Consider the following 22,065-nt stretch of genomic DNA (forward strand, 5'->3'; position numbering starts at 1 on the left):
GGCAGGTTGACCCTTTTACTGCAAGCATGGGTATTTGATACACAGCATTACATCATACAACGAAAGCCGGGGTAAAGCTGGAGACCACAGGGATCTCTAGAATTCAGGAAAGGCAACCAATCTGGCCTAACGTTTCAAGGCGAACCAGTAAACCCATTAATTGAAATAGTGGGTGGAATTTTTCTGAATTCGTGGGCAGTCACATTTATCAGACAACAGTTTCTGACACAGCCTACACAACTGCCTAACACAGCTGCAAAAATGGCAACCAACATGTATGAATGTATTTGTGCAAAGCGTTCTGCAATCAGTTCAGGTTTGTGAAGCAGTGTTTGAATTTCATGTGCTGCTCGTTTTACAGAGAATGTTGACGCGGGCATTATCGCCCGATAACGAACCATCACTTTACTGGAGGGACAAGCACACAGCACATTCCGAAATCTAGATAGCCTGATGGCGATCAACAGTGCGGCCGCAGCCCTTCTCGGGTCACTTACCTGGAATCTTACCGCCATGCTCAACGATGCCTCCTGCACACAGGGGTGCCAGGCAGGCCGCGCTAGGCACGCTTGCCTCGACTCCGGATGTTAACTCATGGCAAGAGTCGCAATCCGTCTCACCTCTGCAGGGAGAGGCCTCAAGGCCCGGCAGATGTGGCCGGGCTTCTGTTCCAGGTAGGCCGGCTCCAGTGTATGGGTGGTTTTGGGGTCCGGCCCCTCAAGACTGGCCCCTAACAGGCAGGTAGCGGTACTTCCGCTGCAGCTCAGCCAGCCCGCTGTAACATTTAGATGGCCCGAGGCACAGCACTCTGTATATGGCTTCTCTCTCGTGCACTGCCTCTGCAGCTGCACGGTTCCGGATCCAGCTGAGGGCGTCCAGTCTCGGAGCGACGGCGGGCCTCCTGGTTGGTGTACCCGTTGGACCCCCGGATCTGAGCTCCGCTCCAGGCAGGTCTGGTCGGGCACTGCCTACCTGCCTGCCTGCTTCTGCAGTCAGCCGCCGCCCTGCTCACCACTGGGGCTCCATTTGCTCTAGGGTGGGTTGGGGTGCTGTTGACTTCGGGATCCGTGTTCAGGCTCCAGGTGCGGTGGGTCTGAAACTTCTGCTCCAGTGGTGGGGAGGTTCTAATCCCCCTCCCACCTGTTGTCTCAGCCAGCCAGGTGACTCGCTGCTTTTTTACTGAAGGCAGGTCTTTGGTAGACTAAGGGAAGCTGACGCGGAGTACTTTCTGTTCTGCGGACTGGAGCACTCCTCCCACATAAGCAAAACGGGCAGAGGATACATTTCTGGCTCGCCGCGAATCCAGTCCGTGTTTTCCGCGTTGAGGTGTCAGGTGAGCAGAGTGCTGGATGGAAACAGAGAAGGGATCCTCAGGTGGGCAGAAGGCGCTGCAAGAGTGAGAAGAAGCTTCAAGAGGGTGACGCTGCAAGAGCGTGGGGGAAAAGGGGAGGCTGCCAGGCGGCAAAAAGGACAGAGTAGAAGCTGAAAGTAAGAGGGGGAAATGTGAGGCTCCAAGAGTGCAACAGGGGCAACGGGGAAGCTTCAAGAGTGCAAGGTGGCAAAGCGGAAGCTGTAAGGATGAAAAACGGGCAAAGGAGGATCTACAAGGATGTAAAAGGGGCAAAGCAGAAGCTGCAAGGTTGGCAGAATGGCTCAGTGGTGGGCGAAGGAGGAGCTGCAAGAGGGGGTGCAGGAGGAATTGAAAGGATGGGGGTGCAAGGCTGTGCATTAGCAGGGGTACGAGGAATGCGTAGGGGGAAATGGGGCCAAAGAAAGGCAAGCAAGGGTCAGGGTTTTGACAAAGGGAGGTGTGGAGAGACTAAATGGAGGATAAAGTGCAGATGCAGGAGGCAATATGGCAACTGGAATGAAGGGAGGCTGTGCACAGACAGCAGGGGGATGGGGGGGGTAAGAGGATGTGTTACTGGGAGGTACTGGGAGGGGGCACAGCAGAGGACCAGAAAGGCAGGGTCCATACAGGATGTGTTACTGGGAGGTACTGGGAGGGGGCACAGCAGAGGACCAGAAAGGCAGGGTCCATACAGGATGTGTTACTAGGAGGTACTGGGAGGGGGCACAGCAGAGGACCAGAAAGGCAGGGTCCATACAGGATGTGTTACTAGGAGGTACTGGGAGGGGGCACAGCAGAGGACCAGAAAGGCAGGGTCCATGCAGGATGTGTTACTAGGAGGGGGCACAGCAGAGGACCAGAAAGGCAGGGTCCATACAGGATGTGTTACTAGGAGGTACTGGGAGGGGGCACAGCAGAGGACCAGAAAGGCAGGGTGCAAACAGGATGTGTTACTAGGAGGTACTGGGAGGGGGCACAGCAGAGGACCAGAAAGGCAGGGTCCATACAGGATGTGTTACTAGGAGGTACTGGGAGGGGGCACAGCAGAGGACCAGAAAGGCAGGGTCCATACAGGATGTGTTACTAGGAGGTACTGGGAGGGGGCACAGCAGAGGACCAGAAAGGCAGGGTCCATACAGGATGTGTTACTAGGAGGTACTGGGAGGGGGCACAGCAGAGGACCAGAAAGGCAGGGTCCATACAGGATGTGTTACTAGGAGGTACTGGGAGGGGGCACAGCAGAGGACCAGAAAGGCAGGGTCCATACAGGATGTGTTACTAGGAGGTACTGGGAGGGGGCACAGCAGAGGACCAGAAAGGCAGGGTCCATACAGGATGTGTTACTAGTAGGTACTGGGAGGGGGCACAGCAGAGGACCAGAAAGGCAGGGTCCATACAGGATGTGTTACTAGGAGGTACTGGGAGGGGGCACAGCAGAGGACCAGAAAGGCAGGTCCATACAGGATGTGTTACTAGGAGGTACTGGGAGGGGGCACAGCAGAGGACCAGAAAGGCAGGGTCCATGCAGGATGTGTTACTAGGAGGGGGCACAGCAGAGGACCAGAAAGGCAGGGTCCATACAGGATGTGTTACTAGGAGGTACTGGGAGGGGGCACAGCAGAGGACCAGAAAGGCAGGGTGCAAACAGGATGTGTTACTAGGAGGTACTGGGAGGGGGCACAGCAGAGGACCAGAAAGGCAGGGTCCATACAGGATGTGTTACTAGGAGGTACTGGGAGGGGGCACAGCAGAGGACCAGAAAGGCAGGGTGCAAACAGGATGTGTTACTAGGAGGTACTGGGAGGGGGCACAGCAGAGGACCAGAAAGGCAGGGTCCATACAGGATGTGTTACTAGGAGGTACTGGGAGGGGGCACAGCAGAGGACCAGAAAGGCAGGGTCCATACAGGATGTGTTACTAGGAGGTACTGGGAGGGGGCACAGCAGAGGACCAGAAAGGCAGGGTCCATACAGGATGTGTTACTAGGAGGTACTGGGAGGGGGCACAGCAGAGGACCAGAAAGGCAGGGTCCATACAGGATGTGTTACTGCGAGGGGGCACAGCAGAGGACCAGAAAGGCAGGGTCCATACAGGATGTGTTACTAGGAGGTACTGGGAGGGGGCACAGCAGAGGACCGGAAAGGCAGGGTCCATGCAGGATGTGTTACTAGGAGGTACTGGGAGGGGGCACAGCAGAGGACCAGAAAGGCAGGGTCCATACAGGATGTGTTACTAGGAGGTACTGGGAGGGGGCACAGCAGAGGACCAGAAAGGCAGGGTCCATGCAGGATGTGTTACTAGGAGGTACTGGGAGGGGGCACAGCAGAGGACCAGAAAGGCAGGGTCCATACAGGATGTGTTACTAGGAGGTACTGGGAGGGGGCACAGCAGAGGACCAGAAAGGCAGGGTCCATACAGGATGTGTTACTAGGAGGTACTGGGAGGGGGCACAGCAGAGGACCAGAAAGGCAGGGTCCATGCAGGATGTGTTACTAGGAGGTACTGGGAGGGGGCACAGCAGAGGACCAGAAAGGCAGGGTCCATACAGGATGTTACTGGGAGGTACTGGGGGGGGCACAGCAGAGGACCAGAAATGCAGGGTCCATGCAGGATGTGTTACTGGGAGGTACTGGGAGGGGGCACAGCAGAGGACCAGAAAGGCAGGGTCCATACAGGATGTGTTACTGGGAGGTACTGGGAGGGGGCACAGCAGAGGACCAGAAAAACAGGGTCCATGCAGGATGTGTTACTAGGAGGTACTGGGAGGGGGCACAGCAGAGGACCAGAAAGGCAGGGTCCATACAGGATGTGTTACTAGGAGGTACTGGGAGGGGGCACAGCAGAGGACCAGAAAGGCAGGGTCCATACAGGATGTGTTACTAGGAGGTACTGGGAGAGGGCACAGCAGAGGACCAGAAAGGCAGGGTCCATACAGGATGTGTTACTAGGAGGTACTGGGAGGGGGCACAGCAGAGGACCAGAAAGGCAGGGTCCATACAGGATGTGTTACTGGGAGGTACTGGGAGGGGGCACAGCAGAGGACCAGAAAGGCAGGGTCCATACAGGATGTGTTACTGGGAGGTACTGGGAAGGGGCACATCAGAGGACCAGAAAGGCAGGGTGCAAACAGAATAAGCTGGGGCAGGTGGTATAAATGGAAAATGCAGGGGAGGAGGCGGCCAGAGGTGTCTCTAGTAATCAATATTTGGGAGAAGCAGGGGGCACTAATAGAACCAAGGGGGAATGGGCGAGGGTTGGGGCATCCCAAAAACAAACTAGGCTAACAGGCTCAACTGTTTTAAGGAAACAAATTTCCGCAAAGTTGTTGGCAAGTCCAGAGTAGGTTTACGACCAGAAAAGTTTGCATCAAGTTCACAGACATCTTTAAAAGAGTAACTTCTATTGAACCGCTGCAAAAAGGCCCTAAACAAAACCTCAGAAGGCACTTGGTCTTGTCAGCGTTTTACTGACTTTTTCGTTGAACTGAACACATTTATTTGATCAGTTTTCGTTGCTGTAACTTTAAAAGCAATTAATGAAAATGGACGTGCAGCATAAATGAGCAATCTAAAACTATCTCCACTCTTCTCCTTTATGAGGTAGCAACACCCTGAATCGCACCTCCGCCACACCTTCGCATTGCCACTCCAACAGGATACTTAAGCCACATGCCTTAACGTTCCCTTAAAAAGGAATCCCTAACAGCGTTCCAGTTACACTGCTTCATTAGTTTAAGCATAACAAAAAGATCATGCTTTTATTTTGCGCGCCATGGCGGATACCACCCTCGCCCAAGTGCTGCAATAAGCGGCATTACTAACCATTTAATATCAATGGGATGTATTGTAAAATCGCCTTGTATGGTGCAACTCTGACATTTGTGGTGGCTTGCGCGGCTTTTATGCCAAAATAAAAGGAGGGGGCAGCTCTACTGAAGAGGTAGATGCTTAGCGGCGCAGCCTGGAAGCGCTTGAGGCCTGACGCTCTGCAGTTTGTGGCATGTGCACTTGGGGATGCGTCTATCCAGAGGGGACACACCCAATTTCTATGAGACGTCAGCGCAGGGAGACTAGGAGAGCATCTGGCAAGGCACCAAAGATGTAGCGGGCGGTGTAATAAGCTCCAAGATCACCCCCCCAAAGGTTCCAGGAGTTGGGGTGGTGCTGGCACAAATACATCGGACGCGCGTTGTAGTCGAAGGGTGCTAGTAGAGTGAAAGTGGAGTCTGGTCAGCGTCTGATGGGGAGAAGGCATTGTGAAGACTGACGGGACTGCTTTCCGATCGCCAGCCTGTTCCAGCAAGAGTCGACAACACAGGCAAATGACCTAATTCTTTTTTTGGTGAGATGTGGTGTAATCACCTGCACGAAAAGGAGAAATTACTTACCGTAATGTTCTTTCTATGGATTCTTCGCCCGCAGATTCCTCATCTGATAGATATTCCCTCCAGCTACGGTCTGGGGAATATCCATCAGATTCCTCATCTGATAGATATTCCCTCCAGCTACGGTCCGGGGAATATCCATCAGATGAGTTATCTGTCAGACAAAGGCAATCCATTGAAACAACTGCTGGTATGAAAAATAAACGTAGGCTTGGCCCTTTTTTCTGCCATTTGTGGAGGTTTACACTTATACCAATAGCATGGCGAGTGGTCCATTCTCCGGTATGTAAATTAGCATCACATTAAGGTGATTAACAGCTAATTATGCCTGAAAATAACCATTAAGAGTGATGGCCGGAAGGTGCTGAATGATTCTAAACTTCTGTTGTTGCTCTTAGCAATCATTTCAACCATTGATCAGCCTGCCATTTCTGCACAGAAAGTGAAGATTATATCCAAATCAGGATTGGCATCACCCCAAAAGAGAGCGCCATCCCAAAACTATTGGTTCACATCCCTTCTGTAGGAAAGCACAAACAACCCTTGGCATGTTTTGGCTTCATTAGCATAGTCCACGAGGTGAAGCTCGAGTCTTTGGGGCACAACACTTGTGATTACATTTGCAATAACAAAGAATTATGCTTGAGAAGACAGCGGTCTGAAACGTACTGGGTTAATTCCCGCAAATAAGCTGCTGCCTCATTGTATAATCAAATTGCTCTCAGCGTCATTGAATTTAGGAAAAGGTAAAGACTAGAAGTAACAATATATTCATTTGATTGGGATGAATTGTAGAAAACGAATATATAAAAGTTGTAATGTTAAAAATACATTAACAGATAAGCTAATGAGTAGTTATTTGATGGCAACACTAAAACTCATCTCAGATTAAAGACATCCTTGATGGAGGCAGAGCAACACTGTGGCAAGTCCTAAATGGCACGTGGGAAAGATCGGGCCTACCTCAGGTCACCAACTATGTCATCAAGTCAAGACCGGAGGTGACAAAAGCCACAGAAAGGAATAAAAAATAAAACAAAAACTCACTTAAGGTCTGATACGATGGAATTGGGATATGCTTGAGGTTCGGAAGGAACATTTGACAGGTGGATGTCCCAGGGGACAGAGAAGATATAAGATATGGTCTCGCCAAGGAAGTTAATACCACTCGAAGACCTGCTGTCAAAATACCAACTTGCTGACAAAGAACACTTGGAACAATGCAGATTTGAGGCTAGGATACGCAAACAAATTAGGGAGGTATTGATACCGGATAGCTCACCCCTGAAAGCCAGGCTGCTTTCCGACAAAGTATTATACAAACCAATAGCGGCACTGTATCCGGTAAATGCGAGCTTTGCATCTTCGGACGAAACTGTGGTGGAAATGGGAGGATGACTTGGGTTAGATTAGGGCAGAGGAAGGGCTGGAGGCTCTACGAGCAGCTAAAGAAAACAGCAGTAGATGTAGGTTAGTCTGACTCAAATCCTACAGATTTATTACTCTAGAAATAGGATGCCTTAGGGGCGTGGCCAAGAAGCACCGAAGATGGCAGCATAGGTTTAGAGCTCTACCCGACAGAGATAATGTCATAATTATGGACACTTGGTAACCTTTACTAACTGAAAACTATGATCGGAGGTACAAGAAAGCATATTTGGTTTCAGAAAACCTTTACAAAAAGCAGAGAGAATCAAAAGAATTAAAGGAATGTTTCCATTATATTTCAAAATTCATACATCAAAAACAATTTATCTCTGTCCACAATTCAGGCACAAAACATTATTTACCACCAACCTTAAATCTGGAATCCCACACCTTGGAGGTTTACTGCATAAACGATCTCTGTTAACCTGGTCCAAAGCCTTGGAGAGATCCACCCAAGCTCCATACAACGGTAAATCTCCCTTCCGCCTGGCTTGTTCACCGACGATGTTCAAAGCTAATCCATTTAATGCTGTGGAAAGACCCTTCCTAAAACCTGTCTGGAGCTTAGATAGAATCTGTGCCTTGGGCATGAAGCGTTGTAACAATTTTACCTCATCCATCATCTGTGGACGATTTGGCTGACAGACGCTGCGGGATACACAGATAGCAGGCTCCGACTTCCATGTCTTGGCTCCAGAGTGCAGCAGTCGACATTCACCACGAGAAAGGGTGGTGGCTTCCTCTGATACGAAGGGCAGGAGAAAATACGCTGCCAGTAAGAGCGCAATTTTTGGTGCTTTCCCCTCTTCTGAAGCAACCTTATCGCCGGCTTTCAGCGTGCCAGCTTGTGACTTGTTCCATTCGTCCACAGGGCTGCGGTTTCACAAGTGCTGGTCTGCTTTTGGGAGTTTGACCTCTGCCCTATTCCCTTGTATTTCTGCGCTGACCACCAAGGTGCCTCCTCTCCTTTCCGTTACGACCTGCTCAGCACTGACATCTGGTGCTCAAATTTTATACTGCGAGCCTGCTATTCTGTAAGAATTCTAGCGTAATGCTTCTGATAACTTCTATACAAATATGGCTAATACTGCAAATTCTACCTTCACATTAGATAACCCCTCAGTAAACTCTTGTATGGAGAAAATCCTCGAAGAACTAACAAATATATATATGTTCTTCAATTACCACCCTGGACTCTAAATCCTCTGATATTCAAGAAGAAATAAAAAACTTTAAAACATGATACAAAAATGTTCTCATGCGTGTTCTCATGCGGACTAGATGAAGCTGAAGCGAGAATTTCTTTTGTTGAGGGCAGAATAAAAAGGCCTTGAAAACATGCAACAAATAAATATTTCAATTGTAACTTGAAGTCACAGAATTAAAAGATAGAAATTGTTGCCATCATTTGCGTTTTTATGGCATTCCAAAGAACATTGAATCATATGATCCTATTCATTTCCTCACAAATTGGATCCCTGCAACACTGGGCATCACTTTTTCTCCACCACTGGAGCTGCAGCGAGCCCATCGTATAAGACCTAGATTCTCTTCCAACAATTCAGCACCAAAACCATGTACTGTTTGCTTCATTAGGCAGCCACACGCACGTCAAACTTTGTTGGCTGCCAGGAAGAATTCCCCTATTATATTTCAAGGTCACAACATTTTTATTTCCCCCGACTTCTCGAAATCCCCCAAGACAAAAAGGAAATTATTTTTGGATTTAAGAACACTTTTGAAAACTCTAAGCATAAGATATTGCTTGCTTGATCCTGCGAGAACGATCACCACTATTCCTGATGGTCCAACCAAAGATTTCACTGAACCTGGTGAACTTTATAGTCTACTTCAGTCGCTTCAATCAACACCAATGGAAACTTCAATGCTCTCTGATCAAACACCCCAAGCGTCTAACTCGGATCTCCATACAATACAAACCATGTACAAAAGATCTAAGAACAAACGAAGTTTAGCTCCTCTTGAAATTGGCCTGCTCCATCGACTCTTCTCCCAACTCTTAATTGCTCCAGAGACAAATCTAGATCACCTATTAAAAATATAGAAACTATTCTCGCCACCTTGCAAACTTGACCTCATTGTTGACCTACTGATGTAATCCACTTTGATTTTATACGTTAGCATTCTGCTCAGCTCACCATATTTGCATTTCACTATTGTGGCTGCTTTAATAGTTACTATGATGCCCTATTTATTATATAGATCGTTGATTGATAGAAGACTCTTATCTCCTATGCTGTGCCCAGAGTTGTGCTCTCGAAACCCCCATGGCATTTGTTTGTACTTTTTTTTAGTATTTTATGTGGATATTACTTAGTTTTTCCTACTTATCAACTATCCACATGACCTTTTATGCAATCGCTACTATTTGTTTATATATCCATATACCACTTTGTTTGTTCTCACCCTAATGTGTTTTTCTGACTGTGCATACACCACTGCAATACTTGGGAGGTTAATATTATCCGTGCGCAACGTTCTTTATTATGCCTTTCATTATTCCTTGTGCTCGCCCTCTCCTTTTCTAATACTTTAGGGGTGATTTATTTGCAAATAACTATGTCGATTAAGCTTATTACATGGAATGTTAAGGGATTGAATTGTCTCATTAAACGCAGCAAAGTGGTCTCCCAACTTACTAGATTTAATGTAGACACCGCCTGCTTGCAAGAAACAAACATCAATGCAGACAACGAAAAATGCAAAGTTAAAGCTTCATGGATTAGTCCTACCTTATTCTCAAATGCTTTAGATAAGAAAGGAGGAGTAACTACTCTGATTAATAAATATTTGGACTTTGCTCTTGTAAATGAAGAAAACGACCCTGGAGGTTGTTGGATCATTGTGGATGCGACTATTAATAACTTTTCTGTGTCTATAGTCAATGTATATGGTCCAACTGCCCAGACCCACACTTTTGGTCTAATCTTAAATTGAAACCAATAAAAAAAGACGTAGACCAACTTCTTTTTGTAGAGATATCAATCAAGTTTTCGAATTCAGTATTGACTGGAAATCTATATCCAATTTTGTAAACTCCAAATCTCACAAGAATGTTCTTAATATGTTAGATAATCTGAATGACATGGATTCATGGAGTTGTCACCATGTCAGAGTGTATACCTTTGTCTCTCCTCCCCACCAACCCTTCTCTAGAATAGACTGCATATTGGTTAACTCATCATTAGCTTCAACCTGGATTAATTCTGAAATTGGTCCCATAACCATTTCTGACCATGTCCCCCGTCCTTACCACACTTTAATGCATGCAATTATCTAAACTTTCCCCAAGATGGAAATGTAATTCTTTTCTCCTACACGATAACTTTTATTGGAAAAAATATATTTATTGATCAATTCTCTCTTTAGAACCACCCAGAGCACAGTTCAATTCATAACAACTGGGATGCTTTCAAAGCTACGTAACATGGGTTTAATATTAAATATGCAGCCTATAAAAAACTACAATCAGATCTTGTCTCGAATGATTTTCTAACGTCTATTAAAGATCTTGAAAAATGTTATTGTAACAACCCCAATTCTCATACAGCCAAAACCCTTATGAACAAGCATATTGAATTTAATAAAATAAGTACCAACAATGCTGGAAACTCCATTCTTCGTTCTAAATCTAAATTGTATAGCGATTCTAATAAAACAGGGAAAATCCTGGCCTCTTATTTAAAAAACAAAAAAGAATAATCACAGATCGCACACATCGTCTCTTCGTTTGGCCGTAGGTTAACGAGTCAAAGTGATATTAATAAGGCTTTTATTGATTTTTATTCTAATTTATACTCATCCGATCTGTCTATCAAGCTACTCCCAATACTTTCCTTCTTGGAAAAAACCCAAAAAGGAATCTATAAACCCCATTGTTTTATCTCTACTCAATACTCCCATCTCATTAGCAGAAATTAAACAAGCCATCCTTGATCTCAAACCTAATAAAGCTCATGGCCCGGATGGATTTTCCATTGATTTTTGAAAAACGTTCATTGATTCTATATCTCCAAAATAATTGCAATTGTAGACACAGTTTACTAAAATTGGGCATAGTTGTGGCTCCTTTGGTGAAGCTCTCCTACTCCCCCCCCCAACCTGACAAGAATCCATCACTTGTCAAAAATGATTGACCTATTTCCCTGATCAACTCAGATTCCAAAATTCTCACAAAAATATTGGCCTCACGTTTAGAAAAGTTCCTATCCAAACTTATCCACATTGATCAGTCGAGTTTAATCAAATATCGATACGCCTCTTCTAATACTAGACTACTTTAACATTTTATCACATGTCCAGAAATCAAACGAACCATTGGTCATTCCTTCATTAGATGTAGAAAAAGCCTTTGGCCATTTCTCGTGGCCCTTTATGCTACAATCTTTAAAATGGCATGTTTTTCTCCTTTTTTTATTAATCTTGTCCAAATTCTATACTCCTCTCCCTCCACTAGAATTCTTATTAAGAATTCCTCGCTCTTTTCAAATAAAGAGGTGCTTCCCAGGATGGCCCACTTTCCCCTCTATTATTTAGAACCCCTTGAGCAGGGCTTAAGATCCAGCCCTAATATAAAAGGTATCTTTGTTAAAAATGTAGAAGTGAAGATCTCTGCTTATGCAGATAATATCTTACTGTATGTATCCAAGCCTGCCTCTTCTATTCAGTACCCAATTACTATTATACAGTATTCCTCTACTGTTTCAGGATATAAGAACCTTGAAAAATCTGAAGTTATGCCTCTCACTAACTCATGCACTCAAATCAATACTCCCTTGTTTGGCATGACTTGGCAATCCTCGCATATTAAATATCTTGGACTGCACATTGCCAAAGACATCCATACCACTGTGGCCCTTAACACTAATCTTATGGTTGAAAATGTTGACCACCGGTTGGTCTACTCTCTTCCTGTCCTGGTGGGGTCGTCTTGATTCTATAAAAATAATTAGCCCTATAAAATTTTATTTCTTAACAATGATACAAGTAGCTATTCCTAACAGTTATTTTAGACTCTTTGCTTCTTAAATTCCTTTGGAATCAAAAAAACCCCTAGAATTGCCATAAATAAACTAACACTTTCTAAACAAGCTATATCATAAAGCATTTATATTACAACAATTGAGTGCATTGAACTACTATGAACATCATCTTTATGATGCCCCTCCCTGCATCAAAGTGGAGGCTAATATTATTGCTCCTCTTTCCCTTTCTCATTTTCTATGTACCTCATCCTGGCCTAATATTACTTCTTATCCATCTTTGCATCTTCTTAAATCCACTTGGAGTATACTTCCAACTAATGCTTATTCCTTAGTAGATATTCAGGGCGTTTGCTTTTGGTCTAGTGAATCCGTGCCAATCAAATCTAACCTCAGCTATTTTATTAGATGGTATTCTGCGGGTATTAAGCTCGTCAAACATGTATTCCATAACTTTACAGAAATCCCATTAGTACAACTTTCTCAGCAATACAATATTCCGGAATTTGATGGTATATTTCATATATCCCTCATTAACTCTCTAACCAAATCCTTGCCTTCACCAACTCAAAAATCACCTTTGGCCCTTCTAACATCCTTAATTTGTAAACCTTCCATCAAGACAGCCAAGTGGTACACCTATCTAAATGATAATCAATGTAATAATGTGGTGCACTCCAATATTATCAGACAGTGGGAATTAGAATGGCATTTCCAACCAGAACTTGATCTGTGGCTGTCTGACCTCTGCTCTCTAAGGAAACTTACTTAGAAAGACTGTTCCATGACGCTATGCATTATCAGTGCTATCTGAGGGTCTAGGAGCAAATGTCGGTGTGGCCTCACCACTCGTATGTGTACAGATCTCAGAGCGGCAGTGGTCCAAGAGATGCCAGACCATGACATTGGTAAATCGTTTCCCCTGTACACACGATTTGCACTTCTTGTAAATTGTTCTTAATGAATTGATACTAGGGGTGTACCGAATAATAGATAGAAGTTTTCGGGGGCAAATACCGAATAGTTGGACAAGTATTCAGACAGGGCTGAATAGTTGCCTTATTAATAAAGTTATATAGACAAGAGAAACGCTTTGTAAATTAATGTGCCTATCCATTATTTATTGCATTTCTTTTCTTTGTTGTCTGCGGAAGATGTTTGTGCAAACCATGAAAGGAAATTATTATCAGAAAATGAACTGTCAATAACGGCACAATGTGTATTTATGTGCATTCATAGGTGTCGCTGGCTGGGCAGGTCCCAAGGAACTAAGACTAGCCCAAAAGTATAAATAGTATGCACATAGGCAATCGATGTGAGTGGAGACTGGATGTGTCTACTTGAACTTCGTCTTTAGCCTTCTGGCTACAGCAATGAAACACAAAAAGAGTGATTACACCAATCAGTAGGAGTGCAGTTGTGTCTACAGTATGAAAATGTTGATTGTCAGTATGTCCAATTGCAGGAGGACGACAGCTGAGAAAGGAACCGCTTAGTAACCGAATAGGTTGTTCAGAATAGTTGGCCTGCACTGAGGGTCTGCCCTGGTACTTGAGTCCAGGGAATAACGTTTGCAGAACGATGCAGGGTGGACAAAGGGGCTGCCTTGCAGATAAGACTGAGAGGGACGGCATCTGGAAGTGCTACGGAAGCTGCCTGGGGCCGAATCGTCCGAGATGGCCAGAATGTCTTCTGAAGTCCTCTGACGTTGTAAAACTCTGAGGCTCTAGATGGAGGTCTTTGGAGCCTGGCCTTTCTGCGACAGGATTGTCAAAGTTCCCTGGATTTGTTCGAGGATACGTTTCTCCGGCTCGGACTGATCTGAAGTGCATTAGGTCCAACATCCTACAGCGGGCTCGGTTTTTTTGTGGTCGAAGTGGGCACGTTTGAGGCGTTACTTCATCATAGAGATGGGAGACTTGAGCAGTTATACTCAACACATTCTTTAAAATACACGATTAACACCAAATGTTACCAGAAAACGCCTGCTTGGGCAATAAACAATTTGACATTAGACACTGTGGGTCCCTTACGCCTCAGTGCGACCCTTGGTCCTAGAAAGAGCATCTTGAAGTGCTTGCCTAACACCTAGTTAAGTGCAGGGCCGGTCTCCTTCAGAACCTAGATATGGATGCTCGGGAGGTAGGGGGACATGCCTTCCGACTCGAATTAAAGTCAGATGGCACCTGGGGGAGCAAAGGAATGCATCGAACAAACAAGCTTTCGCGAGGGACAGTGACAGACAGGCTCAAAAACTCCACACAGGGGGAAAAACATTTGGTCGTGTCAGGTAGGTAGCTAGCCCTACTTATAACATGCAAGAGTACAGTAGTCTGAAATTCAAATCCCAGAATGTACAGAATTATTTCTACAATGTATATAAACAAGCTTGGGAACTTTGCTACAGGAATCTGGGAGAGGAAGGAGACTAGGCGAGCAGAACATATGCAGAGTTCTCCACTTTCCATGCCTCCTAGAGAAACACTAGAGAGGGCCAAACTAAATATCTACTCGGACTATTGTTTGAAAAGGCTTGTGGGCCATACAGGGGAAAAAACCTCTTTCAGGTCCTTGGGTGGGGAGCGTTACATGGAGAAAACAAAAGCACAAAACCTATCAACAGGTCTCCAGATCACTGGGTTGTGCCAGGTAGAGCATCTTCCATGTGAAGGCGGGCTAGCTACAGGTCAAATTGGAAAGTCCTCCAAGGGAAGAGGAACATGTTCTCCGCTGGTTCTCTGGGGCCAAATGTCAGAACTAACGCAATCTGGTGCTAAACTGGCCCTCTGTAGATCGTTTAGGGCAGATGGTCATATGACAGAGCGAGGCATCATAAGACAAGGTACTACAGTTACAGAGTACAAACCAGTGATTGAAGGGGGTATTGGGGAAGAAGGTGCAGTCAGAAAAGGTAGGAGAGGGATTTTGGGCTCCCTATCCGAACCCATTGCACCACCCGCAAATCAGTGGAATGGTATTGACGGGTGCCCTTTGAGGCGTCCTGCACCTTCTCTGGCACCAAAACCTGCCTCTGCCACTTCGGGCGTTCTTTGGGCACACAAATACAGCAACATTTCAGGCCTGAAAATGCATTTCTTTTGGGCCAGAAGAGGTATTGCAAACATTCTGCCATCGCAGTGCCTTACAAATCTTCAGCACTCTTGGTAACAGTAGTAAAAGGATGGTTTCACTGAAGTTGAAAAGCATATGCTTAAGATTACTCTCCAGGCAGGAACATTGAGCTGGCCCCCCTCCACTAGGAAACTGCAATTGGTTTTCCATCAAATTACAGGCTTTACGCCCAAGGAGAGTCCACCAAAGCACCCGTCTGGCTGAAAGATCATGGAAGATCTTTGAAGCCTCAAAACCTTTGCAGGAACCTTTCATCTGTTGGTGTGCGGCGGGTGACGAGTTGGATTTGGGTTAGTTTAGGAAACCACGATCAAGGCCTTGGTCATCAAATTTCTTGTTTTGACTGGGTGAGCTGGTCATCAGTGGTAACACCGAACACCACTGGTATCCAAAGCGGAGATTGAGCCCCTTGTTCGGCGTTTTACTGGCGTAAATTGGGGGATGCAGCCAGGAAAACCACCTAATGTGGAGCCATAGACATACCCTCTCCCCGGCGTCTCCATCATCAGAGCCATCATTAACCAAGTTTAAAGCCAATAGCTTGGCTTGAGCAAGCCACTTCGGAAAGGTACGAGTAGAGGCTGGTACATCCCGATTTCTCTCCACGGTGTAGGTCTGTATTAAAATGTTCTTACCCGCTGAGTCCAGGTACTCAATCACTTTGCTTGTTTGAAAGGCTGCAGAAGCAATGAATTGTGTTCTGCACCTGCCTGAATTTTACCTTCAGTTTCTTTTATGTTGACAGAACCCATTGGGACTTCTGATAGAAATGTTCCGCGATTCAGATTACGCTGCCGAGCGATCCTGGACTGTTCCGCCTGGCTGAATGTTTGAATGCTACATAACAGAACAAGGAATCCATGCAAGTTGAGTTTAGGGGGCCCTGGAAGCCCACTTACAAAGATGCTTTATGATGGATGAATAACATTACCCGTGTTGGAGACGGGTACTCTTACCAAGCCGCCTACTGGGGTTATGATGCCTAGAGCTGTGGCGGCTCACAGGAATACAGAACCAGAATAGTAGGGCTCACATGGTACATTGGTGCCACCGGTGCAGTAGTTGGGGCCGTCGAGGTGTCCCATAGGCAGAGAAAGCAGTAGTGGAGGTGGAAAACTGACCAAGGAGGCGGCGCCATGACGCAGTTTTCCAGAGAGTGGTAACATAAAAAGAAGGAAAGAAGCCCCCTGCCGAGTTGCATATACATTTGGCACAATGGGGTGAGGGATCAAAGAAACAGCTAGGGTCGACCTAGTTGAGGACCCACTGTTCATTACTGCCACTCCAACATTGCTGGGCCATCCCAAAGAGATCAATAATTATTACTGGTTGCTCGTCTGTCATCCAACGCTACAGCTTATTGGACATCACTTAGCGGTAATAATGCCCGAGAATTGATACTATTTCGCTGTTGCCTAGAAGAGCCTGGATAGCTGGATAGCTGGACAGCTTTCACTGGAAGCCATTTATGACTCCCAGGAAAAATGGTGCAATACAAATATCTCCATTTGACATTGATTCAGAAAGATCCACTGTAATGTGCTCTTGGAGCACTGTGATTTCTCAGTCAAAAAAAAAAGAAAGACGTCAAATTAAGCAATAGAGACGCAAACTCTCATCCGCTGTTGGGCCTTAACATTACATCCAAGTTAGGAGGCGAGATGTGCACAGCAGTTTACTCCAAATGTTTAATATATCTTTTATCCCGAAGTTATGCAGAGTTAAAACAATGTAAAACAGACATTGACAATGCCAACAGTTTGGGCTTTTGGGTCGGCATGGGAAAGGCACTTGCCAGGCACAGCCATGGTGAAATTAACTGGCCATTAATTGAAGCAGGTGCAACATGGTGCGAGTACCGGGACATCGACTAGCAGCGCTTGGCGGATGACCAATACTCATACCCATGTCAAAACTGTTGGCTTTGCCAATGCTTGTTAACAGGACTTCCGTGAAGGGCATGCATAGCGATTAGAAATCGAGTAGCTGAAAGCAGCCCTGGTTTAGACATTTGTATTACACCAGCAGCTCCAATTAAGTGATTAACTCTCACAAGACTGCTTTGAAAAAACACTGGCAGGTACTTAGTGTACAAAATGTGAGGTAGCTTTACTCAAGCCTTACCATCAAAGAGTTTCCAGGAGTATTTGTTTTGGACTGGGAGTGGCAGGAACTGGGTGGGAATGGCCATAGAGATTTGCATGGCCATGGGTGGGCAAATAGCCAAACGCCACATTCAAGCCTTACGTCCGTCCTCGGGTATCCTCCCCCCCCCCCCCCAGCCCTCCATCAGTACTCTAATGCAATAGTTTTGGCTTACAGGTGTTTTACAACGTACATAACAGCAATAAGGGTCATATGTAATGAAGAAATAATTGCCAGCAGGCAGTGGTAGAAGTGTACCAAAAAAGTAGTGGAACTGTAACTCCGATAGCAGACAGTAGAAAGGATGTGAGCCGCATGCAACGGTGAAGTGTGCTTATAACTTGGCAAAGAACAGTTCCGGAATATTGAAAATGGTTGCAAAAAGTAGTGGAGCTAATAACAGTAAAAAAAATAAAAAAATGTTGTGGCACACCGTTCCCGCTCACTTCGACCACTGCTAGCAGGTCACCGGTATGTTGTTGGATTTTTAGCACACCATATTATCTACTCATTGCCCAGAAGCAGCCCCTCCACATCTGCTAAGGAGCTGCTTTCCACTCCCGCCCAAATCGTGTTACGATCCAGGTCCTCAAACTACCTACGCTTGGGCAAACAGGTTCAACCTTTGCCCTGCCATGCATATGTGAAAGGTTTTCTGTTAGGGGTCACTCACCAGACCCATTTTATGAGGCCAGTCGGCTCTTGCAATGAGCAAACACTGCAGATGGTGAATGCTGGGCAACAGAGGGCATGGCTCCAGTGTGAAGGGCAGGGTGGGGCCGAGCATCAAACCTATACCGTTATTGCGTCATTCCAGGGGATTCTTTACAAGCGAGCTGAGCTATGCGCAGCTGGAAACCGAGTTCATAAATACACCGACCGCCCTTTCTTTACTGTGCCCATACCAGCCACTGTACAGGGTATGAGGCTGAACCATCAAACACTTTACTACAGAGGCCGCCATGCCTTCCTCATTGGAAAAGCCCTTCTGTGCCATTCGATGAATCTCCACCAATAGGAAGGAGTCTGGCTAGCTACAATCCTCTTGCAAAGTTGTGTGCCAATATACAGGCGCACATGTAAAAAGAGAATCCCTCACAATTCTACACAAAACGTGTGTAAGCCACTAGCGCTACTGCAGAGTCACCAGGCAGCCCAAGCTCCAAGCATCAGACCAAGGGCGGTGAAACGCAAACCATTTGCAGTGGTGCAAATGGATCACGACTATAGTTTGAAATCCGAAAAAAAGGAATTCTAGATATATTGACGACAACAGCAGAGGCCCAAACGGTCACAGATGACATCACTTAGGCAGTGCTATTCAAACTGTGGGGCGCAACCTCCCGGGGGGCCGCTGCCTCATGTCCAGGGGACCACACACCCACAGTCTGAATAACTATTTTTGTTAAAAATCAAGGGGAGTCTAGAATCTATTCTAGACAACAAAAAAAAAAGAATAATCTGCTCCTCAGCTTGCAATGAATATCGTGTGTAATGGTACCATTTACCTGCATATAACTATCATTACACTAAATTTGTTTCTAGACAGAAAGACATATAACGTCCACTTAAAAAAAATTCACCAGCCACCACTGCCCATGGTAGTATGCTGGGAGCAGGGTGGGGGAGACAAGGGACTGTGGTGGGGAGGAGCCATGGGATAATGGTGGGGAAGGGTCTGTGGTTAGGTGGTGTGAGGTAACAGGGGGATGAGGGAGCCCAGAGACTCTGATGGGAGCAAGTGGGGGAGCCCAGGGACTGTACTGGAAGCAAGGTGCAGCAGCGGAGCGCGATAGTTCATAGTGTTGGGGAGCAGGGGTGGAAGTCCCAGTTCCCTCAGCGATTTATGATGCAGCCATTGTAGGAGGAGATATTCTCGGGGAGCTGGGACAATGGGGGGCTGAGGGGAGACACACCCATAGAAGCTGAAGCATAGTGGAAATGTTGTGAATTCTGGCATTAGTATCACGTGTGTGAGAAAAAGTTAGACACGATCTTGAAAATGGAGGCCTAGCGCCATTGTTATGCAAGTACGCTTACAGCCCGTCCCGACGGTTAGATGGGCAGTGCGAGTGAGTTTTCTGCTCGCAGCCCTGACGGCCCTGCAGAAGGATAATTTCTTGAACACGCATAGTTTTCTATTCTGTCTCCTCATTCGTGCACATAACCCAGAAGGATTGTGCCCTGCAAGGCCAAGAGAGGGCCGGAATGGGTTTTTAGAAGAACTAGCAGACAAGCAGGGGATTAGGGCTCTAGGCGTTCACAAACTCCGTATCTCTAAGATGTAGCAGCCCAGGACGCCCAAGCCCCACGCACCCACATCCGAGTGCACTGGCCAGCCCAAGACCCCTGGCCATAAACCTGTAAAAGTGGCCAATCGGTCAGGAAGATCAGAGCAGTGATGGGCTGCCTCCCACCATCGGTTCATGCGATTTGTGCTGCGAGGTGCCAGGAGAGAGGGCAACAAATTTAAGCTGTGGGTGGGAAAGTTGTCAAGGCGACATTGTGTCTGTTATTGGAGCGGGGTTCACGGAGTTCTGAAGACATTATCATGACCTCGAAAGTATCCACCTCGCTCATGTCCTTGGTACCAGGTGCACTGAGAGCTAGGAAATAATGAATTTTATAACTAACTCGCCAATTAGAGCCTTTGCACCCGATAACGAAGAGGAAGATCCCACGTGGAAGAAGATGGACAGAAGAGGCTGGGACCAATTGCCTAGCATCCCGTAGGGAGCAGGCTATGTGTGCATAATGATGCACCAACCAGCTACATAGATTTGCAACCTATGTAATGTACGTTACTGCTGACATTATGTATCTTTATAACTCATTGCTTAGGAGGTTTTTGTCAGAGCGCTCTGTGGCAGCAGAGCTCTATGCTGACACGTTCTTGTATTTTTGTGAGATTAAACCTGGTTCTACTTGCAGGAGGTGTGCTGGTCCTTTTTCCATAATGGGTTGCATAGGGGTTACTCTACAATAGCCATATGGACACATTCACTTTGGCATTTTGGGGGCGGGGCGGCCTGCTCAAAACTTTGAAGATCACTGATTTAGGGCATCACCTGTGGGGGTGATTAACTGTGCATGAGGAGGCTGAGATACAGTTGCATACTAGCCAGACCTCGTGAATGGTAGTAGTTCATAGGTTTTGAGTTACAGCCGTCCTCCCAAAGAACTATTATTTTGGGTCTATATGATGGTGTCTGCATCCTGAACAGCAAAGTTAAGGTTGCTTTTTAGTGGCATTAATAACACTTGGTGGCTTCCACATTTGGCTCCCGATGATGGACTTGCATCAAAACGTTCCTAATAGTGTCTGTGGCACTAAATGTTCTTGGGATGTTACAGCCAGTGCAAAGTTGCATGGGATGGCTCTTAACAGAAACTTCCACGGTTAACCTAGTGCACACATCAAGGAAAACTGCTGAGCAGAACCCCAACACATTTAGATGGCAGACCATACTCCGCTTCAGTCAGTGCAATTTCCAAGTTTGGTTAAGTTTGACTTAGCAGATTGCGAGAGAAAAAAAATCCAGCCTTCCCGAAGACATATGCAGCTTCTGTATATCAAAAAAAGCGTAACCCAACATGTTCATTTTTATGTTTGCAAACACGCTCGATTGGCCTGTCCCACTGGCCTAGAAGGGCCCCTGCAGCCCAGGCGGTGTGGGGGGCCCTGCCAGGCCATGTCCTGGGGGAGGGTCCCGCCTCCTGAATCATTTGAAAATAATCATTTCTTTCCTAAATCAGAGTTCGACTTCTGTAAGAAATGATCTGTCAGAAAGAAACGCTCCAAATGGCTGCGGGATGTCCGTACTTTGATTATGAGAAAATTATGTTAACAAAGCAGAAGAGGAGCATTACCTTAGAACTTGGGGTTCTTTCAATGAATTATACAGTTGATGTTCACCGATTACATGCAGCATTTATTGGCTGGATGGGTGGGGGTTATTATTTTCGTACTTGATGTGTTGTGTTTGTTGGTGATGTAATGTCTTTTGTTTTGGGATGTTTGACTTTCAACTGTAGATAGGGGTTTGTGGTAGTGTGTTCAGGTTTTAAAGTTTTGGAATCAAGTTTGGTTAGGTTTAATTTTTATTTTAAGTATTATACAATTTGAATGCATATCTCTGGTATCCCTGTTACTTTTCTCTTGTATGTTTTACTTTCAAAATGATAAAGTGGAAAAAAAAATGGTCCGGTTGCACCACAGGATGAAGGACCATTCCACTGTGCAAACGGACCATTTCATTGTAATGAAGGTGCCCCCTCTGCGCATGTCAGGAACAGGGAAGCTCTCCCTGCTTCCTTGTTCCAGTCATCATGGCGGGGCTCAGTGAGCTTAGGCGGATGCATGCCTGAAAAAGTAGTCCCTTGCGCCTGCAGCATGTAAGGACAACATTTTTTTTAAGTGTATGTGCATATATGCGAGAGAGGGGGTTGCCATGTGTATGATGGCTGTTTGTACGTATGTGTGCATGTAAGGGTGAACTATGCAATGATGTGATTGAGTGAGTGTGCTGGCTCTGGGCGTGCGTGTAACTGGACCAGTAGACGAAGTGAAAAAAGTGCTCAGGTTGCATCCAAAAAGAAGGAGGGGGTGGGATGGGCAGCCA

General features: G+C 46.1%; 1 protein-coding gene across 4 annotated transcripts in view; it reads right to left on the reverse strand.

Annotated features, from left to right (window-relative positions):
* Positions 1-22,065, reverse strand: part of TJP3 (tight junction protein 3) — a 363,200-nt gene that overhangs the window by 197,861 nt on the left and 143,274 nt on the right. Inside the window, exon 1 of one of the 4 annotated variants that reach the window (XM_069649425.1) lies at positions 498-643. The exons of 2 other annotated variants lie outside the window; for them this stretch is intronic. In XM_069649425.1, the coding sequence (XP_069505526.1) occupies positions 498-515 (18 nt within the window). In that variant the 5' untranslated portion in view covers positions 516-643. Of the gene's footprint in view, positions 1-497; positions 644-22,065 lie in introns of those variants that run through there. One more of the 4 variants, XM_069649426.1, reaches the window with a different exon arrangement.

The sequence above is a fragment of the Ambystoma mexicanum genome, chromosome 1p (assembly GCF_040938575.1).
Source record: "Ambystoma mexicanum isolate Mex_15411 chromosome 1p, UKY_AmexF1_1, whole genome shotgun sequence".
Taxonomy (NCBI): domain Eukaryota; kingdom Metazoa; phylum Chordata; class Amphibia; order Caudata; family Ambystomatidae; genus Ambystoma; species Ambystoma mexicanum.